The sequence below is a fragment of the Leguminivora glycinivorella genome, chromosome Z (genome assembly GCF_023078275.1).
Source record: "Leguminivora glycinivorella isolate SPB_JAAS2020 chromosome Z, LegGlyc_1.1, whole genome shotgun sequence".
Taxonomy (NCBI): Eukaryota; Metazoa; Arthropoda; class Insecta; order Lepidoptera; family Tortricidae; genus Leguminivora; species Leguminivora glycinivorella.
The window spans coordinates 44,102,313-44,128,896 of NC_062998.1; the positions used below are offsets into that span (position 1 = coordinate 44,102,313).

Genomic DNA, 26,584 nt, shown 5'->3' on the forward strand with positions numbered 1-26,584 from the left:
ATGAAACAGTAACTTCGCCTCCTCGTGTTTTGTTGTGAACCGCCGAACATAATTTTGAAGAAACATAGACAAGAGTCATCAAATAGATATCTCCAAACGAATATACAGAGCACATCGTACCGCACACGAATCTGTCGTGTGAAAGTGGTGGCTTCCGCTTCTCCACGTTTTAACTACATATTACATTAAAACGCGTAAGTTTGTTCGTTCTCGAATGGTGGCATTTTTTAATGTAATCGTTAAGCCTGCTTCTCCTTTGTCTCAGGTTTCATTTCTAGAATAGTAATAACACTTTCCGCTCTTGATGGTGCGGACTCGTACATTTGCATAAGTGTGATTTGCGAGTCAACACTTGAAAGGCCTTCTGCCATATTCATTAGCGGCATATGATTACACTCGGTGTCTTCCTAAAACCACACATTAATAATATAAGGAACTTATTAAACTGATAAATTAATGACGGCTAATACCATTTTATTTTAGCCTTCCGTATCCCGTTGTAGAAAAATTCTACTGAATGAATAACATTCCAATTATAAATTGTAAACTGCAACGTACGAGAAGGAATTCGGCAAAAAAGGCATTATTTTTTATAATTTAATTTCAGTGTTTAAGTTTTCCTGTGCCAATTAATTATTTAGTTTTTATTGGACAAAGAAACAGTGTACCATATACATTCTCTATCAGTAAGTTCTATAATTAGTTCCGGCTATCACTTTTGTTTAGTTAACCTTTTCATCTGTGGGACCCTATTGAGGGTTGAAATAAATTTGGAACGAATGGAACGATCCAATATGATACCCATTTTATTAGTAGGTAAAGGAAAAAGCGAACGCAAACTTAAGACATAGGTACTATAAGCTGCAAAAGTGGATGGCGAACTTATCAATGAATTCATTCATAATTTCTCCATGCACTTTTGCAGCTGATAGACCAGAGATAGGTACTTACATCCAAGGCTAGACAGTCGTGAAAACATTGCCGATCATCTATAGACACGTCATACTGCCGCCGTCGCATACGATCACGCTTATCAAACGGTCCATACTTCTTATTATTTCGAAAGGCTCCCATTAAATTCTGCGAAATTTGTAACATTTGTATATTTACGATTTTATTGCCTTTGTGCTGATACAAAACGCAAAATTGACATAGAAATGAGGATATCTTTTCTACACTGCACTTTTAGGTACTAATTTTAAAAAACTGTAAACAACCCACTAAATGAGTTGTTTATCAGGTAGCGTTTCATTCCTGTTAGATTTTTCGTATTTGTAGCTGTTCCATTCTAATAGCATGTAATTTCGGTTAATTTTACCAAATATAAATACCAAGTACGAGTACATACATTTTTCATGGCGTAAATTACTAGAATCCTTGTCTGAAAGGCAAACGTCATGCCAGCTGAAATCAGGAACCATGCCAATGTACAACGTGCTACGACGTCACATTCCCCCTGTGCAAGTTCGTACATTAAGCAACTAAAAGCTATCTGTAAAATGTAAAAAAATATGTACCTACCTATCGGTTAACTTCAAACTCGGGTAGGTAAATCTCTTTTGCTATGAAACCGGACTAATTCCAATAAGACCTTGTTACCCTCTGGGTTGGAAGGTCAGATGGCAGTCGCTTTCGTTAAAACTAGTGCCTACGCCAAATCTCGGGATTAGTTGTCACAGCGGACCCAGGTTCCCATGAGCCGCGGAAAATGCCGGGATATCGCAAGGAGGATGATGATATGAAGTTGATTATCGATTTAGCTCATGTCGTCTTGGATATTGGTATAAATGGTATAAATGCATAACAGTATTATCTTCTGACAACTATGAATAATATATATTTATGCCTATTATGAGATAACAAGCGCAAAAAATATAGGGATAGATGATGTGACATGACATCATAAAGACGGCGAACAAAGAATAAAATATTTTCAATTTAAACATGATGCTCTAGATTAAAAAAAGACTAAAATAAATTACTTTTTAATAAATATATAGGTACCAAAAGACTCTTTAATGTTAAAAATGCTCATAAAATTAGAGGCGGATACATATTAAAACGATAGTTACGGAAAACTAACCCACAACATCGCTGGAAGAATAGACCAGCACACAGTCCAGAACTTTGTCGGGCTAAACCCAAGCCAAAAGTGTATATCTGTTGAGAATTTTTTAACTCCGTATATCCACATGATAATAGCCATTCTCAACCCTCCCAAAAACAGTATCGTAATATGCAATCCATTAACTAATCCGGTTCTTATTTTCTCAAGATACTGATCAACCTAGAAAATAATGATGAAATTATTTCGTATATTTAAATAAAATACTGTAAAGAAAACAGATATGTGTAATTATTACTTAGGTTCGGTATAACCGGATTATTTTATCTTAAATACATAGTAAATTAAAGATGAATATAGATAGTAAGAGCACTAATAGCATATTTGAAAAAAGCGGTAGCTTTGTCAACTAAAATAAATCTTGTACACATAGGTAGCCGCCGCATAAACGCGCACTTGATATTTATTTGAATATTGAAATTAGCACGCCCAACGAACACTTAACTGCCTGTCGGGGGAAATACAATACAATACAATACAATACAATAGTTTATTGATAACGCCAAGTTACATGTCAGTTGATGTCAGGTATAAACATTTGATTATAATTGTTTAAAAATACATTGGACATTACATTAATGAAGTATTTGATTCACATACACAGTAATAATTGAATAGAAATTATACAGTAGGCAGTTCGTAAAACTCATTTACGGAATAAAAACTATGACAGAGAAGCCACTTCCGTAATCTAGCTTTGAAGACCACCGTAGAAGTTGCATTATTTGTTATTTGGTTAGGTAGTCTGTTATATATTGACGCGCCCGAGATGTATACCGACCTTTCCGATTTTCGTAGTTTATGAGCGGGGGTGACGAGTTGATGAGCGAGTTTGTTGCTACGCATTGCGCGGGATATGTTCACACCCCGGCGTCTAAACGTTTCGCAGTTTTTCAATTCAATTCAATTCAATTCATTTATTTCGTCATCATGGGTTACATACATTACAATAGGTGTCAGTTTACATTATAAGTCCGACCATGGTGTGCCTTTCGGCGTACGATATAAAAAATACTTATGCTAAACACATTTACATGCATAAAATTAAACTAAACTGACTAATAAACAAATTGGAAATATCAAAAGTAACTTTATATAATCATGTCAAGCAATAACAGTATTTAAATTGAAAATAAAATAATAATAACAATAGAGACATAAGATTGTGCAATCATTCATTACATTCATTAATAAATTCATTGATCGAATAGTAGGCTTTTTCTATCAGGTACATTTTCAAAGCTTGTTTAAATTCATTCAGACCCTCTTTACCTCGAATTGTCTTTGGTAATTTGTTGAAAATTTTTGGTGCCATTCCTATAATACTTTTTGAAAGTAATTTGGTCTTTGATGGCATACCTATCACTTTATCACATCGTCTCTCACTAGAGAAATATTTGAAGAGGTGTGGATTACTTTTAACAAATAAAGCGATTTCGAATATGTATAGGCAAGGAAATGTAAGAATTTTCAAATCAGTAAAGAAGGGTTTACATGGTTCTAAATATTGTAGTCCGCACAAAGATCGTAAACACCTTTTCTGTGCTCGAAATACGAGTTCACGATTAGTAGAGTTTCCCCAAAAAATAACGCCATATCTGAGCGTTGAGGAAACGTATGCATGATAAGCTGTCAAAGCTGTTGATTGATTCACTATTTTACGCAGCATAAACAAAGTGTACGAATATTGGCTCAACTTTTTGCAGACATTTTCGGTTTGAAGTTTCCAGGAAAGATTATTGTCTAATGTTAAACCGAGAAATTTTGTATGGTCCGTTTCTGAGATTATGTAGTTGTTAAATTTTGCTACTGGAACCAATAGATTTTTACATCTCTGTTTAAAATTCATTATATATGTTTTGGCCAGGTTAATATGAAGGTTATTTCTGTCAAGCCATTCGATAGTGGACTCTAAAGTTGTATTGATATCAGATTCTATAGTATCTGGTGGACTATCAGAGAAAATAATTGTACTGTCATCTGCAAATAAAATTGTTGGATGCGTTGTTACTCGCGGGAGGTCATTGATATATATTATAAATAAAAGGGGACCTAAAATACTCCCTTGGGGGACGCCGTACCTAATGTCTCGAAGACATGACGAATAAATAGTCTCTACCTTTTTATGTGTAAAGAGAGCTATTTGGAAGATGTATTCGCAGGCAAGTGGTAAGATGTTCAACTCTCGGAATAACTCTCTGCACGAAGTGTCCCCAGGCACGCCCGCGATGGCCCGAATCGCCTTTTTCTGCATCCTGAAGACGCGATCGGCGTCAGCAGCCCGCGCCCAGTGCTCAACGCCGTAGGTGATGAGGCTATGGATGGTCGCGAAGTAACATGACAACACGACGCTGCGAGAAGCGGTGCCTGCGAGACGACCCAGTGCGAAACATGCACGCCCAAGCCTAGAGCACATGCCGTCTATATGATGGTCCCATGTGAGACCGCTATCAATCTGGAAACCTAGTAGTTTCGCCGATTGTACCATTTGTAACGCAGTTTGTTCAGCATTGACTGAGTACGACGGTGGTGCCATGCCGTTGAGCTGGAATGAGAGGTAACACGTTTTGTCTCTATTCAAGGCCAAGCCGTTCTGCCGAAACCATGCCTCAAGCCTCCGTACTACGGAGTTTAATTTGCATTCCAGTTCTCGTGTGGTCGGCGCAGTGACTATGGCCGCCACGTCGTCAGCATACATGTAAATCTCCGCATCGGATATTGCAGTAGGCAGGTCATTGAGTAGTAGACTAAACAATGTATTCGACAGACACGAGCCCTGTGGTACGCCGATCTCATTCGTCATCTCACATGATTTGATGCTCCCGTTAACTGCAACGACGACTTGCGAGCGCTGTGACATGAAAGATGTAAGTAGGGACAGGACCGGACCGCGGACACCGTAGAACCTCAGTTTGTTGGCTATAAGCTGGTGGTCTGCGGTGTCGAACGCGCGCGAGAGGTCGCAGCATAGCAGTGCTACCTGCTGGCCAGCCTCGCGCGCGCTCAGCACGCGCCACAGCACTTCGCGCACCAGGTCGGTGGTGGCACGCCCGCCCCTATATGCATACTGTCTCTCCGTCATTATATTGCGTTGCTCGATAAAAGAAAGGAGTCTTTTATTTAAACCTACCTCTAGCACTTTACTGATGGCAGGGACCAGGGATATCGGTCTGTACGATTTCATATCGGACTTCTTCCCTTTACCTTTATAAAGAGGTGATATTTTAACTCTTTTCAGGGGCGTAGGGTACGTACCTTCCTTGATACAGGCGTTAAATAGGTAGGCTACTATTGGTGCGATAGGTTGGGCGACTGATCGAAGTAGGTTAGGTGATAGGCCGTAGACGTCTGCACTGTTTTTTGGAGATATGTGTTTGTTTAATAGTAACACTATTTCTCCTGGAGTGAAAAGAGTTAGCCTCAGGCGCGGCGGCCAGCAGCGCGGCGCGCGCGCGCGTCACGTCAGCCGGCGGCGCGCCGCACCTGCTGGCGGCCGTCGTGAATTCTATGTTCATCGCATCGACCAATGCTTCCTTAGAAACGAACTCCTTCCCGTCGGTGTCCCGCAGCAAATCTGTAAAGTCAACCCTCGCGCGGTCTCGCCTTCCTAGTTCCGTAGATATTATATTCCACATACATTTAGATTTGTTTGTGTGGTCGCGGATCATATCAGAGTAGTATTTTGTTCGTTTGTCCTTGAGCATTGCATTATATTTTTTAGAGTAAAGTTCGGCGGTACTGATGAGCTCTGCGTTGTCCGGGAATATTGTTTTCATATGCAGTATATCAAAGAGTAGGTTTTTACAATTTAAGAGATCGTTGTCAATCCAGGTATTGCAATTTTTTAAATAAGGTTGTTTTTTAATGGGAAAACATATGTTAAACTTGTTGACTATAATGTTTAATAATGATATTGCAAGTACGTTACAATCGCTCCCGGACCGTTCTACCACCTCAGGCCAGTCTATAGATTCGAGTGCAGATACAAAATTATTTTTATTAGCGTTGGTAATCGACCGTCGTTCCACAAACTTCGGCAAAGGTGCCGAGGTACGCGTCAATCGCACACACTGCGCGTCGTGGTCGCTGAGGTGCGTCGCGGCGCTCGCGACGCTCGCCACGCGCTGTTGGGGGAGGTTGGTGTAGACATGGTCCAGTAGCGTTGCGGAATCACCCGCCACCCGCGTCGCGAAATCGACCAACTGATAGAAATTATGTCTAGATAAAGTGTCGACTAATTCTTTTTGCGATTTCGAATTTTTGAACAAATTAATGTTGATGTCACCCATAATGACTGTGTCAAGGTCATCATTACATATTTTAGTGAGTAATTTATCAAATTGTTTCAAATAAGCCATATCGTCAGTTTGATTCGAGTGATATATCCCTACTATCAATATATTTTCTGTGACAAGTTGTACGGCACAGACGTCAAATAGTTGTTCTATCGCTAAATCACAATAGTCTTGTTTGTTTACTACCTTAATGCCGGTACGAACGTATATGCAACTTCCACCGTGGCCCACCGCTGACCTACAGAAATGGGAAATTAAGTTAAAGTTATTAAGTGTTACCGATACCAATTCCTGGCTCTGAAGCCAATGTTCGGAGATAATAAGCAAATCACAAAATAACTCCTTTGTTAGTAGCACTTCTAACTTTTTGGTTTTGTTATTTAAACACCTAATGTTCTGGTGGCATAAGATTAAGTGGTCTCTGTTATTGTCGGCGGTCTGATTTCTGCTCGACGACGACGGCGGCGGCGGCGGTGGCGTCGGTGTCGGCGTCGCGACGCCGGCGGCTGGACGCGGCCCCCGCGCGCCCGGCGCCGTGCCGAAACCACTCGCTAACTTCGGTACCGAGTGGCCAATTCTCCGCCAGCATAAAATACTCAAATAAGCTGCACGGCACTGTAATTGAGAAGGATGCGTAATGTTTATGTGACAATTTTAATTTATTGGCATGATAGTCGCCTGGTTGTTTTTTATTCATAAAATGTATAATAGACTCCGGCGTCGTGTCGGGCTTGAAAAAGCAAGCGTGTAGTTTACGCACTCGCTCAACGGTCTTTAATTCGTCATCTATACAACCCTTGCCGGTTATGACGGCTCGTTTCGGTGGATTTGATTTCTGTCTGAAAGTTTGCCATCCGTCATTGTCGCTACGCGTCTGGGGCTTTTTTACATTCAGCTGGACAGGAGCCATCGGTTTCGCTGGCGGTGGCCTACTCAGTGGTGTAACAGCTGGCGCGGTAGGCCGCTGATTGGAGCGCGGACAGCGCTGCGGTGGCGCGGAGGCTTCGTATAAGCGAATTTTGGCATAGAGTTATGTACTTCACTAACAGAGAATGGTGTCTTAATTACACATATTTATTTCAAAGTACGTTCAAGTGTGACCGACCGTTACAAGTGTATAAGCGAATTTTGGCATAATTGTAGAGAATGGTGTCTTAATTCACATACTCAAAGTACACGGGGGTGGGGGTGGAGATAACGGGTGGAGGGGGGTGTAAAGGTCCCTTTTTTTAGTTTTTCGTGAATACCTCTTAAACTGTCTCACGTAGCAAAAAATGTTCTAAGACACAAGTAATCTTCATAAAATTCTCTACATAATTTTTAAGAAAAAAAAACCGCCGCCTTTGGGGTTCTGGTGAAAGCTACTTGCGAATATTGGATTATGTAGAAATGTGTAGGTATTTTTTTAAACTGCTTTTAATTCTTTAATTATTTGATGGCAACAAAAATCAATATACGTATACCGGTAAGGTTTGAAGAGTTTCCTCAATTCCTCATGAATCCGATTATAAGAAATCGAAGCTTGACAAAATTTGACTTGAAAAGTCAATATGCTTAACAAATGTAACTAAATAAATGTTACTGTTCTGAACTTAAATGTATGCTGTTCTTATAAAAATAAGTGTGCCGTTTAGATTTGAGGAATTTGGTTCTGACCATCATCCGCAGTTCCACTGCACCAAATGTCACTATTCTGGACGTAAGTGCATGCTGTTCTTATAAAAATACCAAAGTCACTATAAGCGTGCCGTTCAGATTTGAGGAGTTCGGTTCTGTCAATCATCTGCAGTTCCACTGCACCAAATGTCACTATTCCGGACGAAAGTGCATGCTGTTCTTATGAAAATACCAAAGTCACTATAAGCGTGCCGTTCAGATTTGAGCAGTTCCGTTCTGACCATCATCAGGAGTTCCACTGCACCAAATTTCACTGTTCTGGACGTAAGTGCATGCTGTTTTTATAAAAATACCAAAGTCACTATAAGCGTACCGTTCAGATTTGAGGAGTTACGTTCTGACCATCATCAGGAGTTCACTGCACCAAATGTCACTGTTCCGTACGTAAATGCATGCTGTTCCTTTAAAAACGCAAAAATCGCCATATGTATGTCTTTCAGATTTGAGAAGTTCCCTCGATTTCTCCAGGATCCCATCATCAGAACTGGGTCTTGAGAAAAATGGGACTAATCTGTATGCATATACATTCAATGAAAAAAAAATTTTCAAAATCGGTCCAGTAATGACGGAGATATCGAGGAACAAACATAAAAAAAAAACATACAGACGACTTGAGAATCGTCCTTCTTGAGAGATCTGAGGCGACGGTTAAAAAAAGTATGTACACTTTTTATCTGGGATCAATAGTACATGAAATATGGAGGGGAAAAGATGGACAACAATAGTACATTGTGCAACAAGGGGAGGAAGTTGAATAATACTAACGAGAGTAAGTTGGCTTGCCGGAGCGATTTAAAGACTCGAGTTAGTAATATTCATACTTCCCGAGTTACACACAGTGTTTTTCATCACACTTGCATTATAAAAAAAATCTTTTCTGTCTATCTTTTCCTTTCCATATTTCATGAACTATTGATCCCAGATAAAAAGTGTATATACTTTTTTTGTAGAGAATTTTCTGAAGATTACTTGTGTCTTAGAACATTTTTTGCTACGTGGCACAGTTTAAGAGGTATTCACGAAAAACTAAAATAAGGGACCTTTACACCCCCTTCCACCCGTTATCTCCACCCCCACCCCCGAGTACTTTGAGTATGTGGATTAAGACACCATTCCCTACAATTATACCAAAATTCGCTTATACACGAATTATTTCCGATGAGGTAGGCTTCGTTGAGTGTGCTAAATAGGGATCCACATTATATCAATGTCTATACTTTCTGGTAAAATACACCTTGACATCCATAGAACCACTGTTCCCTCTTAGTGCGTTTTCTCAGTATTAGATCCGACATTGGATGTAGGACCGATAACCCATATATTTAAGCCGCCATAGTATTTGGTCGCGTATAGGTATTTGGGTATGCCACCAAAATACATGTTTTTACTTAAAAACAATAAGTTATTTTTTTCTTTTTATTTCCGAACTAAGGCGAAATTCAATAGTATTTTATACAATCGTGATATAATAGAGAGCTTTTCAGTCGAGTACCATGTTTAGGCCACTAAGCTTGCTGACTGGCCTAATAGTACGGTACGAGAGTGAAAAGCTTGATTATATCACTATTGTATACAATATTTTCTATGAGTCACCATCTTCATTATCAATAGACGAACAATATCATCATTCAAGTTATTGTTAATAGCGACGGTCGCCGCTGTATCAAAATTTAATTTCCTGACAACCAATTTGTAATAACTGTCTCTGATTGGCCAATAAAGTGACAGATAAAAAAATGTGTTTCAGATGCAGATAAATTTGCCATGTATCGAAAATTAGTATAAAACTTGTATGACATCCTATTTTTGAAATTATTTTAGTTGACTCACAGTGAACTGTAATGAAATATTATAGTTGTCAAGTGTCAAAGACTATCCATCAACACTTCATATTCATCTGAATCACTTGGACTTACCCCTATGTAAATAGATAAATGCTGGCTATGATGCAAAAACCTGGTCTGGTAAAGGTAAGAAGTAAGTAAGAAAAACAACTTACCAATAAAATTGGAACCGACAATATAAACCCAAAAATGCAAATTAGTCCCTGAATGTAAATGAACTTCATTGATGGAAATTCACTATGTATTAATCTAGTTACTGTTAATGAATACAACACCTGAAATCAAATATTTGACTTATTCATAATAAAATCAACTTTTCTAAAAGGTTCGTCGTATACAACCGTGTGAAAACTGCTACAATAGTCATATTATGTCGATACAACTATTCGAAAATAAACTACACACTTACCAAACACGGAAGTTCTGCCATCAGCACGTGCATGTATAAAGCTATATTCATTAATTTTTGGCCAAATAAGAACTCTGTCGCTAATGGCAACAAAACAAAATATATATAATGCCATGATTCAACATTGCCACTTTTAAAGTTCACGCAGCCTTTTAATTCCAATAAAAGTATATTCACAATCATAGTTCTTACTGCAGAAAGAAGAATAAACAAGACAGTAAATATTATTACGGCGTTGTCAGTCATTGTGAAAGGCGAGATACTGCCAAAATCCTGGACGCCGATCATGCCAATACCATAAACCAATGAGACATACATTATTGTTTCACTCTGAAAATATCACAGTTAGTGTAAGTATATTAACGTATAAGTATAAAGTAGTCGTACGTGGATTTGATTATGATGGTGGACTCACAATTGAATAGTTTGAATTAATATTCATCATTTCATAAAAAGCTTCCTTTACTCTGTCGGTAGATATTGCTAGATATATTAAAGTTATAACACTGGTGACATGTTTCACCAGAACTAAATATTTGTAAACCTGAAATTAAGCAATGATATTATTATTCAGAAGTACCTATCAAGCATAATACGTGAAAGCTTCAGTAAGAGAGCCATCAATGAGGGGATATTTTTGGTTACTCGAGCGCGTCAGATCAAAACAAGGGGGATACTTTCTTCCTACTAGACTCAGAGCCCAGAGCCGCCAGACCTTCTCCTCTTCTTAACAAAGATGAAACTTTGGGATAATGTAGTTTGTGTCGACGTTTAATGACTACATACTAGCTAGTTCGGCCCGTCGGCCACTTTCCTGCTAAGGTTTTTTTTTAAACACTAACTTTCCTTAAATTCTCAAGACTGATTTTTGAATAATGTATTAGAAAATACTGTTAGGAATTGATAATTGTCATTTCCTGATTATTTCCGCCGGCCGTAGCTTGCAAAATTAGGATAAGTTAGAGATTTTCAAGCGTCTGTTAAAAGTTACGGCCGGTGGGAATGGTCAGGAAATGACAATTATCAATTCCTAACAGTATTTTCTAACACATATACGAGTATAAAAATCAACCTTAAGAATTTAAGGAAAGTTTGTGTTGAAAAAAAAACTATTAGCAAAATAATACTGTTCCTGTCACACCATGTTAACATTTATAACAGTCCAGTGTGAGAGCACCGTAACTTTCTCTTTGAATGTCTGACGCGCTCGAGTATTTTTTATTTTATTTTGTATGATCAATTGATCACCCTTCTTATATAAACCAATAGCTTAACATACCCTTGATAGCAGGGATATGTGACGTGACTGAGACTACCAATATCTGACGCGCTCGATTAACGCCATGTTAAAATATTTTTGAATCTTTTTTTAATGTAGACGCTTTCGGGCTCGCTAAAAAAGAAATCATTATTTAACCACAGTATCTTACTATAATCTAATATTTTGAATCACATGTCTCTACGACGCTAGGGTTGGGGAAGACAGCAGGCGATGCTAAATGACTAAAGTCGCCGTCAATAGAAATTGCGAACAATATAAACAAACTGAATGGTTGAAATACTATTTATTGCGTAAATAAACGATCTACCAAAGGCCATAAATGATAAATGTGTAGTGTTTGCAGATGATATATCCATATTTTTCGATACTACTAATGACCAGGATTGTAATACTCGCCTAAAAGCCATATTAGAGTCTGTTTCGAGCTGGCTAAGTGATCATAACCTTGAAATAAATTATAAAAAAACAAAGGTCATCCAATTTAAACCATTTCAAAAGAAACCTTTAAATATAAATTTATCTAGAAATAATTATCCTATCGATATAGTTAACGAATTTACTCTTATCGGCCTTACAATAGACACACATCTAAACTGGAAAGACCACATTAGTAAATAGTAATATAAAAACAAAACTCGCTAAATTTATATATGCATTATGTTCAATAAAACGAACTACTGACCTGCAATGCGCCTTTTCCGTATACTGCGCATATGCCTATTCGTGGCTAAGATATGGCATACCACTATGGGGAGCCAGCGTGGATGTCGACGATCTCTTTATAATGCAAAAGAAATGCATTCGCATTCTGGCAAACATACATGTACCAGAATGTTTTAAATTGCTCACTTTACTTTACTATCTATAATATGTACATCCTGGAAACAGCCATGTTTGTAAGGAAACACTTACACCTATATGAAATGCGCAAGGATCTAGTAGCCAGCAACACAAGATGTAAAAATTTACTAGCTTTACCAACTTGCAAACTAGCCATGTATAAAAACAGCCCCCATGTACTATAAAAATATATAATAAATTACACCACAGTATGTCGACTGAGATCAAAGACAGTGTATTCAAAAAAAAGCTAGTAGACTTACTGATTGAAAAATGCTATTATAGCATAGATGAATTCCTAAATGATCAACATTTAAATTGAATGAATTAAAAATTGACTATATAATAATAATATGCATGAGACTAGCAATAATATTTGTAATTAATAAATAACCATTTACCTAATTAATTGATATGAAATACCATAGTTCATAAGTATAGATATAAGACATTGTAATGCCCTCACAGGGTAACATGTACTATCTCTAGACATTATTCCCAACACCATGTAACTTGATGCATCACTGTACTGTACATGTAGACAATAAATACAATACAATATCCATATTCCACCACTCTTTTATTGTTTTAATGGTCTAGGATCATGGTGTGTTATGAATTGACTGAATAAAACATTTTTAAGCCAGTATTTGAAGTCAGAATGGAAATTAAAGGAATTTTGAACACAAGGTTTGTTTACATTGTTCGCAAATTCTGTTGACGGCGACTTTACACATTTAGCATCACCCGCTCCCTTCCTGATTTCTTTCTTTTTTCAAAAACGCATTATTTTATTAGATTTTACATTTTTGCCTTCAATTAGGATTTCACATGACCTGGCGTTTCTGATAGAGAAAATAAAGTACTCAATAATTTCTAAACTTACTCATAGTCATAACATAATGATAGTATCTACCTCTATACACAACTACCCACTGCACACTGTACGCAGTTAACTTTTTCAGACTCTACCTTCAAAACCACGCTGTCTGATATTGTCGTGAGGCAAAAATTAAGTGCCCACATTACAGCAACGACGAAAAATCTCCACGTCCAAGCGCCTCTTAAATTACTTTTCATATATTTCCTGTCAAATCATAAGTTGTACAGTAACATGGATAACTACAGCGACATATGCTATTTTTATAAGTATATAATATTCCAGATTTTTTAACACTTTTTTGTAAATTAGGTACCTACCACCTACTCGTATAATCATTAAATTAAGTCATGATAGTTTATATTCAAGCATTAGCATTAGTTTAAGTGAAATCAACTTACGTGTAAAATATGTGTATGGACGTCACATTTACTTGAAGGAGTTCTCTGGGGCTTGGCGTTGCACAATGTTGCAAGACGTCCCTAGAGCTCATGCAAATAGTGCTCAGAGAGTCATTGGCATGGCGAGTGCAGGTCGCCCATATTGGTGTGCTAGCGAAGCTGCTGGCCATATAACGTGCACCATCACCTGCGTATCTTAAGGACTATTCTTATATATTTATTTTTATTTTTTATACTATATTTTACATTTGCTTAGATAATATCTCTTTCGTAGCCATCTATCTCTATCGCTCTTGCGTATTGGCAGCCGCAGAAATGCAGTCTGGCTCTGTCGCGCCAATACGCAAGAGCGATAGAGATAGATTGCATTTCTGCGGAATTTCGCGTCACAGAAATAGCTACCTAATCATATAATGTTGTGCCAAATTCGATACGAGTCTAGTAGCCTATTACTTGTTACCACACCTTCCAATAACTGGGTCACTACGCTACCTCCTCATACATAAAAAAAAAATATTACAAGTATATTTATTAAAATTTTCATAACATAAAAAAACCCTTACCAGTAAACAAAATAAGGTATATTGCAAAATTAACGACACTGTTATGCCTTTCAAAACTGGACATAAGTTTTGATCCCAATCTAAACGTTGCGTGTACTGTCTTATAAATAGTTCCGCACACAAATATGTCATGCCAATCAGTAGTGCAAAGGCTGTAAAATGAAATATCGTCACTGAAAATAAAATATAATAATAAGTAATCGGAGTAAGTTTTTCACCACGTGAATAATAGTATATTACTACAGAGGCCGGGACAAAAGGCCGACGGTTCGCTCGTCTGTCTATATGTATTCGGCCAGCAACCCCATATTTCCCGCCGAGGTATGGCATAGTGGTAGTAAAACATCGCGAGGAAACCGGACTAATTCCAATAAGGCCTAGTTACCTTCGGGTTGGAAGGTCAGATGGCAGTCGCTTTCATAAAACTAGTGCCTACGCCAAATCTTGGGATTAGTTGTTAAAGCGGACCCCAGGCTCCCATGAGCCGTGGCAAATGCCGGGATAACGCAAGGAGGATGTGTGTATAGTGTTTTTCTCAAACATGGTATGGAATTAATACCTATAAATAAAAGTCTACTGAAAATAAAAACTTTAATTTATCTCCTAAACGGTGCATCGTAGCGCAAAAATATTCAAATTTTCGTTGCCCTTTTACTGAGGCTGCTTTCAACAAAAAAGTCAAAATAACGCGAAATTGATAGTTTTAGAAATATTACACTTTCCGTTATCTAGGATATATTTAGTTCAAGTCTCAATTAGGATATCTTATCTTTGAAAACTAACTCACAAAATTAATTATGATTTTTTCTGATGCACGTTTAGGAAAACCCGCGTAAAACTCTGAAAATACTGAAACTGGTAAATTTATAATTATTACGTATAGTCGTTTATCCTGTATTCCAATCTTCTCAGACCACTTTTTGGCCATAAGTTTTTGAAATAGAGTAAATGAGGGAAAGACATTTTTTCAGAAATTACCTAAAATTAAGTGACAATTGCTTTGATAATAATGATAATCTACATAACATCGAAGTTATTTTTGGTACGAAATTAATCTGCAACGTTTACTTAACCCTTAAATGCATAGTGATGTATATGTCGCAGTAAAATAGATAAAACCGTTATATAGTTATAACCCTAGGGATATAATTATATGTCGTAACATAGTTAAACGAAAGCGATTAATTGCTATCTTACTAGGAATATAACTATAATACGTTACTAGTTTAGTCATATAATTATATGACTGGATTAAGTTTAGTGAAATGATTGTATCCAGGAGTGCGGCGGTGCGGCGGAGGTATAGTTATAACCCTAGGGATATAATTATATGCCGTAACATAGCTAAACGAAAGCGATTCCTTACCATCTTACTAGGAATGTAATTATAATACGTTACTAGTTTAGTTATATAATTATATCACTGGATTAAACTTAGTCTAGGGATATAATTATAATACGTCTCTAGTTAAGTAATATAGTTATATTACAGGAATAAGTTCAGTAGTATAATTGTAGCAGTGTAGTGCTGCAAATTGCACTATTTGCGATAAATATCATGTTTATCTTGTCAGATTAAATTAAAACTGCCATCGCACAAATCCAAATGCAGATACAATTTAAAAAAATTAATATATCGGATATTTTGAAAAGAACTTGGAGCACCGGATCCTAAATTTTTGTCCCGGTTCTTTCGCCACCATAAAATTACCGGGATTTCCCGGGAAATCAAGAACCGGGAAATACCGGGAGCATGCCCTAACTGTTACGTTTTAACGAATATAGCTTGGATTCGTTTGTTTAGTTACCAAACCTTGTGTACTATGTTCGATACAAAAAAAACTTTGTTCTAACGTCAGTGACGGTGTTGTTATTTCAAATCGTCCCGCTATACGTATTATAAAACACTGATTTCAAATTTCACGATTTTTACACATATTTAAAATTGCAAACGGGACTTAATACATAGTAATACGCGATTAAGTCCCGTTTGCAATTCTAAATACCGTATTATAATTGTATTCCTAGTAAGATGGTAATCGCTTTTGTTTAGCTATGTTACGGCATATAATTATATCCCTAGGGTTATAACTATACCTCCGCCACACCGCCGCACTCCTGCCTACAATCATTTCACTAAACTGAATCCAGTCATATAACTATATGACTAAACTAGTAACGTATTATAGTTATATTCCTAGTAAGATAGCAATTAATCGCTTTCGTTTAACTATGTTACGAAATATAATTATATCCCTAGGGTTATAACTATATAACGGCTTTATCTATCTTACTGCGACATATATATATGCAGGTGTCCTGCCGTTTCGCCAAAAAACGTTTCGTCAAATTTCATTTCCCAATAATCATATCGCAATAGTTTCATTTCCCAAAGTATTGTTTGGCAAAGGTATGTTTCGCAATGAATTTGTTTGGTCAAATTATCATTTGGCACAATTTTACTTAGTCAAATTTTATTTAGACAAAACTTTATTTCGCAAACGTTTTTAATAGCAAAACTTATATCCCAAAAACATGTTTGGTCAAAATTTCACATCGCATATTTCGAAAATATTTAGGCATTTGCATTTTCATTTCTACGGGATTAATTTAATTTACCGAAGATTTTTTTGCCAAATTTAACTTAAAATTGTCAAATGATAATTTCAGTTTTATTCCCAAGGCTTCAGTTGGACAAGAAAAGTTTGCTCAACTTTATTTTTGTCAAATTAATTACTGGACAAAATTATTTTGTCAACTATTTTTTTCCACGCCACGCCAGAGGGCGCCACGAGCCTTCGGGAATGTCATATACTTGGAAATTTCGACCCTTGCCTTCGTGCACCGATGGCCGAGTGGTTCAGGCATTCTCCCGGTAAGCGGAGTACGCTGGTTCGATTCCAGCTCGGAACACTGGAGGCCTTGGTCACTTTTTCTTTGTATATGACATTTATTTAATGTTTATAACTATTTTTTTGTCAAAAAATGTTTCTACAAATTACACCATGCAAAACCACGTTTGACAATAAATATTACAAGGCATAAATGTAATGTAATAATTTTATTAGTATTGTAACAGAAAACTCGTGTGCGACAGGGTCAGTTTAGGTGCGACGACGAGCGAAGCGAGGAGGAGCGTGTTAGGTTGACAGTGAGCAAACTGGAAATGGCTTTTTAAAGTACTTAAAAATTAATAGAACATAATGGTCTTGAAAACATAAATTAAGGTTTCTTTTTAATAAAATGTAACCAGACATGTAAGTGAAAATATCATCCTTGACATTTGCAGCAGGAGGAAAAAAAGTACGACATACACATTATTTCACACAAATCTTGGACACAAAGTATAAAATCAACAAACAAATTTCTAGTGCGCCATTTAATTACAATATATTGGGAAATGGAAATTTTGCCTAACAATACCTTTGACTAAATAATATTTGGTAAAATGAAATTTGACCAAGTAAATATTTTGGGAAACAAATACTTGCCAAAAAAAGTTTTGCTAAATGTCAATTTGCGATAAGTTGTTTTGCCAAACCTTTATTTGGGAAATGATAATTTGGGAATAATAGTTTGGGATGTGAAACTTTGGGAAACGTTTTTTGGCGAATCGTCAGTAAACCATATATGCATCATGCATTTTTTACTCTATTGACAGCATGTCAAAATTCAAAGGACCACGTACCAAAAGTATGGAAAATGTAGTTTCAGTTAAATATTCTGAGATTTAGATATATAGATTTTTCCGTCCTGATCAAAAGTCCCTATGCCTCTACCACTGAATCCCTTTCAGAGTTACGACTGATTTTGTATCAGATAAAAAATCATTAATTAGATGCAATTACCAACTATTTATTTAAACAATTGATTAGATTGAACCTATATGCTTTAAATAAGCTGACGTTAATCTAACTAGACGTAATGCTAAATGGAACCTTTATCAAGGTCATGCATTTATCCTCCTTAAGGTTTGAACTTTAATGGCCGCTGTACACATGGGTCCAATGGATGGGCCAGCCCTTGGACCAAGCCCCTTGGAAAAGCTGTTTACATATTGGTGAACCAATCACTTGGCATTGGCTCTTCATAAAAGATGGATGTAGTATGGAAAAGTCTAGGTAATTAATTCTAGGTAATTTAAGTTGGCAGCAAAAATTAATTTATATATAATAACCTCATAATAAAATTAATCATCTGAAATATTAACAATTTTTTGAGTATTCTGATAGGTAGGCACATTTATCTTTTTTAGGTAATTACATTAAACATTGGGTATTTTATTTCCTAAAATTAACACTATTATTGGCATAGATTATTATAGGCATTAACTTATTATATTCGTAAATCTTTCACTGGTGTCCTCTCGGACGGATGACGACAAACTGAATGAGGCGCCAACGTGTGAACACCGTTGGCCATGTGTGCCAAGATCCTTTGATGTGTGGACAAAAAACAGACACCAGTCGGTTGGCCGGCCAGCGTTTGCGCCAACTGCCAACATACGGCCAAGTTGCCCTCTACACGCTTTTCCAAGGGGCTGGTCCACGGGTTGGCCCAACCGTTGGGACCATGTGTACAGCGGCTTTAAGAATAAAAGAAAGTTCCAAATCCAAAAGCACAAAATTTTGTCAGGGATCCACGAGGTTAGGGGTTGAATTGCTGTTATGCCTTAGTGATTCAAAATTTCTATTGTATATTTTTGGCAATTTTTTGAAAACTTATCCTCCACTGGCACAATTATTACCACTTCTCGACATTTTCTTATAATTTGTTAGCCCAAGTAGAAAAGGTGCTATAATATGTTATATATATTTGTAAACTACTCGCAAAGCCCCTTTCACTTGATAATACACACGGCACCTATGATTAAACGCTTGCTTACGATTTCACTATTTTCCACATGAAAGCCCTCTTAACCTCGTACATATCAATAAAAAAACAGAAATAAAAAAAACACAATTAAGTATCAATACGCACTAAAACTTAAATATTGCATAGGCCCACCTACCACTTGCAGTCGGCACGTTTGTAAAGCCCATTATAGTTTTCTTTTTAATGGCTCAATACCTAGATGTTATGTCACACATATCTATTGGCCGCTGTACACATGTGGCCAACGGTTCCACCAACCCTTGGTGGAACCCCTTGGCCAAGATAAGAGCCGCTGCTTACACATTGGCGAATCAATCACTTGGCATTGGCTCTTCATGAAAGATGGACGTGGAATGGAAAAGGCTAGGAAATTCTAGGTCATTTACGTTGTCAGCAAAATTTAATTAAAAAATAATAACCCCGTAGTAAAATTAAATTATTTGAAATATTAACAATTTTTTGAATATTCTGATAAGCACATTTATCTTTTTTAGGCAATACATTAAACATTTGCAAGTTTATTTTATTTCCTAAAATCAACACTATTATTGGCATAGATAAACTTATTATATTCGTAAATATTTCACTGGTGTCCTCTCGGACGGATGACGACAAACTGAATGAGGCGCCAACGTGTGAACACAGTTGGTCATGTGTGCCAAGATCCTTTGATGTGTGGACAAAAAACCGACACCAGTCGGTTGGCCGGCCAGCGTTTGCGCCAACTGTCAACATACGGCCAAGTAGCCCTCTACACGCTTGGCCAAGGGGTTCCACCAAGGGTTGGTGGAACCGTTAGCCACATGTGTACAGCGGCCATATGACTGGAAATTAAAAAAGCCTGCTAGGTTTGTATGAAATTCCAATATCGACCTCTTGTCCTAGCCGCACCTGGAACGTCATACCTACTTCTCAGCTAATTGTAAGGCACATAACACCAATATTTCATACCATGTTTGAGAAAAGATATTTTTCTTATAGTTTCAAATGGAGCAGCAACCATCACGCATCGTTCACATTGCCCGCGCATACACACTTCCAACTTCCAAAACACAAGACTTAATACAAATATACATACATAATTATGTATATTGGATATCTATGTATAGGTAATGAAATTAATTTATAAATAATATTATATTACACCTGGTTTACTGATTATAACATTAAACAGGTAATAAAACGGCGGATGGGAGCTATATGTAAAAGTTAAATACAACATATTTCGTATGCTTCTCCATTTGAAATGGTAAGTCCTGTCTAATGCCTGAAACAAAGTAGATTTTACTTCGACATAGCTAAAGTAAAAAGTAAGTAAAAGTTACTATACTAAAAAGGTTTTTGGACAATTTCTTAGTTAGCAATAACAATAAGCTTAATTTACATATGTTTTGCTCGAACGACATAATATGATAGCAATTATGTCGTGAATATTTGATTAAATAACAAATCCTCATTCGTTTAACACAAAATTTACCTATCTACACATAATAATAATATCATATCGAAGGTGCGTCAGTTACGATGATGAGAGTTAACTTAGTAGTTAAAGCTTGGTTCAACAAATCATGTTCGTAGTTTAAAAGTTCAACAATAAAAGTATTATTGCTTTAGACCTTTATTACAAAAGTCCATTCTATGACCAATGACCACTTGTTTTACAGCCATTACATAATTTTTTAGTCTTTGTGGAAAGGGATAAATCGTTAAATACCGGTATGAGCATAATGCAACCAACATATTATACTCGTAACATATACCTAACATAACTTCTCTTTATGCACAGGCCTGATCTGGTGACAAATTGGATAGGTATTTATGTTTACTCGAATATACATGTACATATTTTAATTAACTTACTTCATCGCTGAAGAGTCTGCTCCCAGACCGGCAACTACTTGTCCTGCGCATTTTTCAATGTTTTTAAAATTGATAAATCATCTCAAAAATAGTAAATACATTATACTTGATTTATTTGTAATTTTAATGTTTGGCGTTACATTCAATCTCTTGTCTGTTGAATCTGTCATTGACTTCTAACGTCACAAATTAAAAAAAATAAAGGTGCGGCCAGACCAAGTATAGAGTACCGTTAGACCAAAATAAGCGCAATAAATTTGAGATCCATTTAAAAACAATCTCCTGGCTGGATCGGCCCTGAAACAGAAGCAATGCCAGAGAATACAGCAACAGAGCCACCTGGTAGTCTAATGTTGCAAAAGAGATGAAAACACAAACAACCCAGGGTAGATTATCCTGGTGCCGACCATGTGCCGACTTATGATGCGACCTGAACTCATCAGTAAACATCGATATCAACTTTCAAAGTCCATGGCACTCAGTAAGGGTAGCAAAATAAATAAGTACATTCGAATATTTGAAAATAATTTCAAGGACAACATTATTTCGGCAAGTGTGTGGAAATATTCCTCTTCCACCCAGACCGGTAATAACTAAGTGGGAAACGTGGTTAAATGCTGCCTCATATTATAAAAAACATTATGACAATAAAGTCAAATCAATCAGTTTGCAATCTCTAAAGCGAAACAAATATAAAACCATGACTTATGCAATTTCGGAAAAGTCTGATGATTGAGCGCCGTATGATTGAGCGCCGCTTTTTTAATGCAAATGCATTTCATTCGTTTTATACTGACATTGATAATTATGATTTTAATTTTATTTATAATATTGACCTTGACATTAACTTTAAATTTACTAAATTATTTAATATACTGACATACTATATGAACATTCATTTTCCAATTAAGAGGGTTAGATATATAGTAGAGGAGATATAGCCTTGGGGGTCATAATAATTACCACAGAACCGAAGTTTGGTTTTTTTAGTTCTTTGTGTGTGTCTTTTTGACATACTAAAAATATAGTAAAATATATTTATGCAAAATGCGTTTTTTCGACCGCCAAAAGTTGTATGAAAAATTACTATGGAAAAAAAATCCTAAAATTTAAAAATCGTTTCTGGTATCAACTTATGGGGAATTAGGCGGCAATTTTTTTTATAGCGTTGATGTTTAGCAAAAATATAAATATTTTTCACTATTTTGGTAAAATAAAAAATGATAAAAATCATAAATTTGATGAAAGGAAGTAATTAAAACATAAATTTCAGCAATGTAATTTTTTTCATATGTCCCACACCATGGTAAATACGGGTACGATCCGCCTGGTGATTAGCAGTTACGGTAGCCTATGACGCCAGCCAATCTAGAGCCTCCACATGCGCGTTGCTGGCCCTTTAGGGTACCTTTCCACTAGAGATGCGCAACGTGATAGTGTTTGATATCCACCAATCATGTTCACTGTTCACAAAGCGTAGCGCTAGTAGGAACGGGTTCGACTAAGCTGATTGTGGATATCAGAAGCATCCATAACACATCTCTGGTGGAAAGGCACCCTTAACAGTCCTCAGCTACCTCGCAGGATAACGCGTGTCCGCGGGAGAAAAATCCTCCTATTGGGTAACCGTATTTACCATGAACTTGTATTTTGGTGGGGTTCAATATAAGTATATAAATTGTCGCATCCCATAAAAAAACTGTCGTAAAGCATTATATCGAACACGAGAGAAAACCAAAACCTAATAATCATCGGTTTTTCTAGTCATAAATCTGCGCATCCACACACCCTGGACCCGTATATGGTCGCACACTGCGGCTTCTTCTTCTTCAACCTAGCGTTTTCCCGGCCTAGCGGTCAGTCTTCTCCACTTTGCCCGGTCTCCAGCATACTTAGACGTGAGATTGTTCTCTTGTATGTCCGCTCCCACGACGTCCAGCCAGCGCTTTGGGCTACCGGGGCCGCGTGACTTAGAGCCTTGGACAGCGAGATTAAGGCATCTGTTTTCGATGTAGGCTTAGGAGGATTTTTCTCCCGAGGTCGCGCGTTATCCTGCAAGCTATCTGAGGACTGTTAAGGGTGTCTTTCCACCAGAGATGTGTTATGGATGCTTCTGATATCCACAATCAGCTTAGTCGAACCCGTTCCTACTAGCGCTACGCTTTGTGAACAGTGAACATGATTGGTGGATATCAAACACTATCACGTTGCGCATCTCTAGTGGAAAGGTACCCTAAAGGGCCAGCAACGCGCATGTGGAGGCTCTAGATTGGCAGGCGTCATAGGCTACCGTAACTGTTAATCACCAGGCGGATCGTACCCGTATTTACCATGGTGTGGGGCATATGAAAAAAATTACATTGCTGAAATTTATGTTTTAATTACTTCCTTTCATCAAATTTATGATTTTTATCATTTTTTATTTTACCAAAATAGTGAAAAATATTTATATTTTTGCTAAACATCAACGCTATAAAAAAATTTGCCCCCTAATTCCCCATAAGTTGATACCAGAGACGATTTTTAAATTTTAGGATTTTTTTTCCATAGTAATTTTTCATACAACTTTTGGCGGTCGAAAAAACGCATTTTGCATAAATATATTTTACTATATTTTTAGTATGTCAAAAAGACACACACAAAGAACTAAAAAAACCAAACTTCGGTTCTGTGGGAATTATTATGACCCCCCCCATACAAATTCTCATTCCACTCCTCTACTAATAAAAAACATAACACTGTACCATGGTTAAATGACGATTTGGCAGACTTAATGTGCAAACACAATGACCTTCACGAAATTAGACGCCAGTACCCTAACAATCCCATATTGACTGACTGTATTGAACACTACTCTTCCATAATTAAGACCACTACGTTACAAGCTCGTCGAGATCACACTGAGAGTGGGTTGGCTTCTAGCAGCAATAAAACGAAGGAAATTTGGAAGATTGTTAATGAGGAAATAGGCACAAAAGTAAGATCGACTCACATTTGTTTACGCGATCCGAACACCAACATGGATGTGAAGAGTACTGAGCTGCCAAACACGTTTAACACACACTTTCTAGGTATAGGGAGCAATCACGCCATACAGAATGACACGCAGCAATCAACACACTATCTTAAGAGGCATTTAGAAACTGTTGATATACCCTCTTACACTCTGCCAGTCGTCACCCGTGATTTATTGACCAGAACCTTGCATTTCATGTTGAAAAAGGAGAATACCGTTGATGCTTTTGACATTTCACCAAAAATTATTCTATGTTTGTGGCCGGTTGTTGCCGACATACTTGTCGTCCTCATAAACATTATCTTTGAAACTGGTACGTATCCAGATGTGCTGAAAAACACGAGAGTCTGTCCAGTCTTCAAGGGTAAGGGCGACAGGTGTGACGTCAACAACTATAGGCCTATTACAATAGTACCCACCATGGTAGAATCAATCCTGTCGTCTCACCTTATGACTCATTTAGAATCGAATAACCTACTTACGGAAAACCAGTTCGCATACCGACAAAAAATGTCGACAACCACCGCGACGTATAGGATATTCGATTCTATCATGACAGGTTTAGACGATAAGGATAAGATTGCCGCAATACTGTGTGACTTGTCAAAAGCATTCGACGTCATTAGTCATGAATTACTGCTGAAGAAATTGAAGATGTACGGAATGGATAGTACAGCTCATGAGCTGTTTACCTCTTTTTTGTCAGACCGCAAACAAGTCGTGAAAATACTCACTGACGGCAAGTCAATTCAGTCTGACATAGGTAGCATAAATATAGGTATTCCACAGGGTTCGTCCCTTGGAAATGCCTTGTTTTTGTTATTTGTAAATGACCTACCGTCGAACATTGAAGCTGGCTTGCCTGTATTGTTTGCGGATGACACGACTGTATTGGTTAGTGCAAGTTCTTATGACCAGCTGGCAATAAACATTAATGACGCTTGCCACCAATTGCAGTCATGGTTATCAGCAAATGGACTGTTACTTAACTATTCCAAATCGAATGTTATGTTATTCTCTGGTCGAAAGGTTCAACCACCACCTTGCATGGCTAACTTTCCAATGACCATGTGCGAAGAGAGTAAGTTTCTAGGGTTCCTGATCGACAATACTCTAAATTGGAAGTGCCATGTTGTGATAAACAATGTAATAAGTTTCTATATGTGTTTGTCTATGCATGTGAGATAGGTATTCTTGCTATCTCACTCTATCACTCTGGGTGTCATGGCGATGCGATGCGCCACGTATTGTGTGTCCTAATAAGACAATAAATTTATTTATACACTTTTACCTATATTTTTATTCAACCTTTATCTGGTTATGGGCCCAGGCACCTAACTAAATAAAGAAAAGAAAATATAGGTTAAAAGGGGGAAAACTGTAGCGCCAAAACATTTTCAAAAATACCGGTTTGCGGGGCGGCGACCATCTTGAATTTTCGCACCGGGAAGGGAATACTTGGTCGAAGTATTCGACCAAGGAAGGAGGGCCTACAGGATGGAAGAAGAGAAGATCTCTTCACAGAGTGCAGGAGCAGTAGGTACTGCAATTAAACTGGAAGGTTCCAAAAATTGGAATGTGTGGAAATTCCAAACTTCGGTGTCACTGAAAGGGCAGGGTCTGTCTAAAGTAGTAGACGGGACGACCGTGAAGCCAGAAGATGAAAAGCTACGAGCACGTTGGGAGTCGCAAGATGCGAAAGCTCAGGCGCTCATGGTGACAAGAATGACGGAAGAAGTCATGTTACACATATTGGCTTGTGAAACGTCAGCAGAAATGTGGAAAAAACTGCAGAGTGTGTATGAACAGAAGTCTGAAACTTCTATACACATAATTCAACAGCGCTTCTTCCAGTACAAATTTGAAGAGGGTGTGCAAATGGCCGTCTTTTTATCAAAAATACAGGAGATGAAGAACCAGCTGAAACAGCTTGGCGAAACCATATCTGATAAATTCGTAATAACTAAGATACTCATGTCGTTGCCTGAAGCCTATAATCATTTTGTTTCGGCATGGGAGTCTGCTCCCGAGGAGAAGCAGACGTATGATAACTTAGCGGCCAGACTTCAGATTGAAGAAGAGAGAATAAAAGAAAAAGATAAGAATTTGCCGTCGACGTCAGCTTTCGTGGCAAAGAAAGTGGAAAATAAGTCAATTAAGTGCTTTTCTTGCAACCGCGTCGGACATTACCAAAGTGAATGCAGGTACAATAAGAATGAGAATATGCATCACAAGGATAGTCGACAAGTTTTGAAATGTTACTTTTGTAATAAGCCGGGACATTTAAAAAGCCAGTGTCATTATAGAAAAAGCAAAGAAAGAAATGCTTTTGTGGTCGATAGTATGGACAGTGAAGATTACCAAACCACCAAATTTCTCGTCGACCAAGGTGCGAGCGAGCATATGTGTCGTGACATTGAACTGTTTTCGTCGTATTCGCGCGTTAACAATAAATTCGTAGTTGTAGGAAACAACGCGAAAGTTCGTGTGCACGGTATAGGACAGATGGCAGTGCAA

The 26,584-nt window shown here is 37.4% G+C and overlaps 1 protein-coding gene across 1 annotated transcript; it reads right to left on the reverse strand.

The window, feature by feature from the left end:
* Nucleotides 1-239: 239 nt before the first annotated feature.
* LOC125240494 (sodium-dependent nutrient amino acid transporter 1-like) lies at nt 240-25,496 on the reverse strand. The gene is made up of 8 exons (XM_048148388.1): nt 25,475-25,496; nt 14,317-14,489; nt 10,543-10,680; nt 10,097-10,216; nt 2,084-2,269; nt 1,349-1,492; nt 952-1,080; nt 240-407 (listed from the first exon to the last, which is right to left on the reverse strand). Exons 1-8 carry the CDS (start codon nt 25,494-25,496, stop codon nt 240-242), a joined length of 1,080 nt encoding a protein of 359 aa, XP_048004345.1.
* Between the last annotated feature and the right edge of the window lie 1,088 nt (nt 25,497-26,584).

Excerpts from the sequence above, each read along its gene's own strand:
- LOC125240494 (XM_048148388.1), bottom strand. The coding sequence starts at position 25,496 with ATGGTCGCCGCCCCGCAAACCG. Across the intron at positions 10,681-14,316 it reads ATACCTTATTTTGTTTACTG|AGTGAAACAATAATGTATGT; the intron begins GTAAGGGTTTTT and ends TGATATTTTCAG. Across the intron at positions 1,081-1,348 it reads TAATTTACGCCATGAAAAAT|AATTTAATGGGAGCCTTTCG; the intron begins GTATGTACTCGT and ends CAAATTTCGCAG.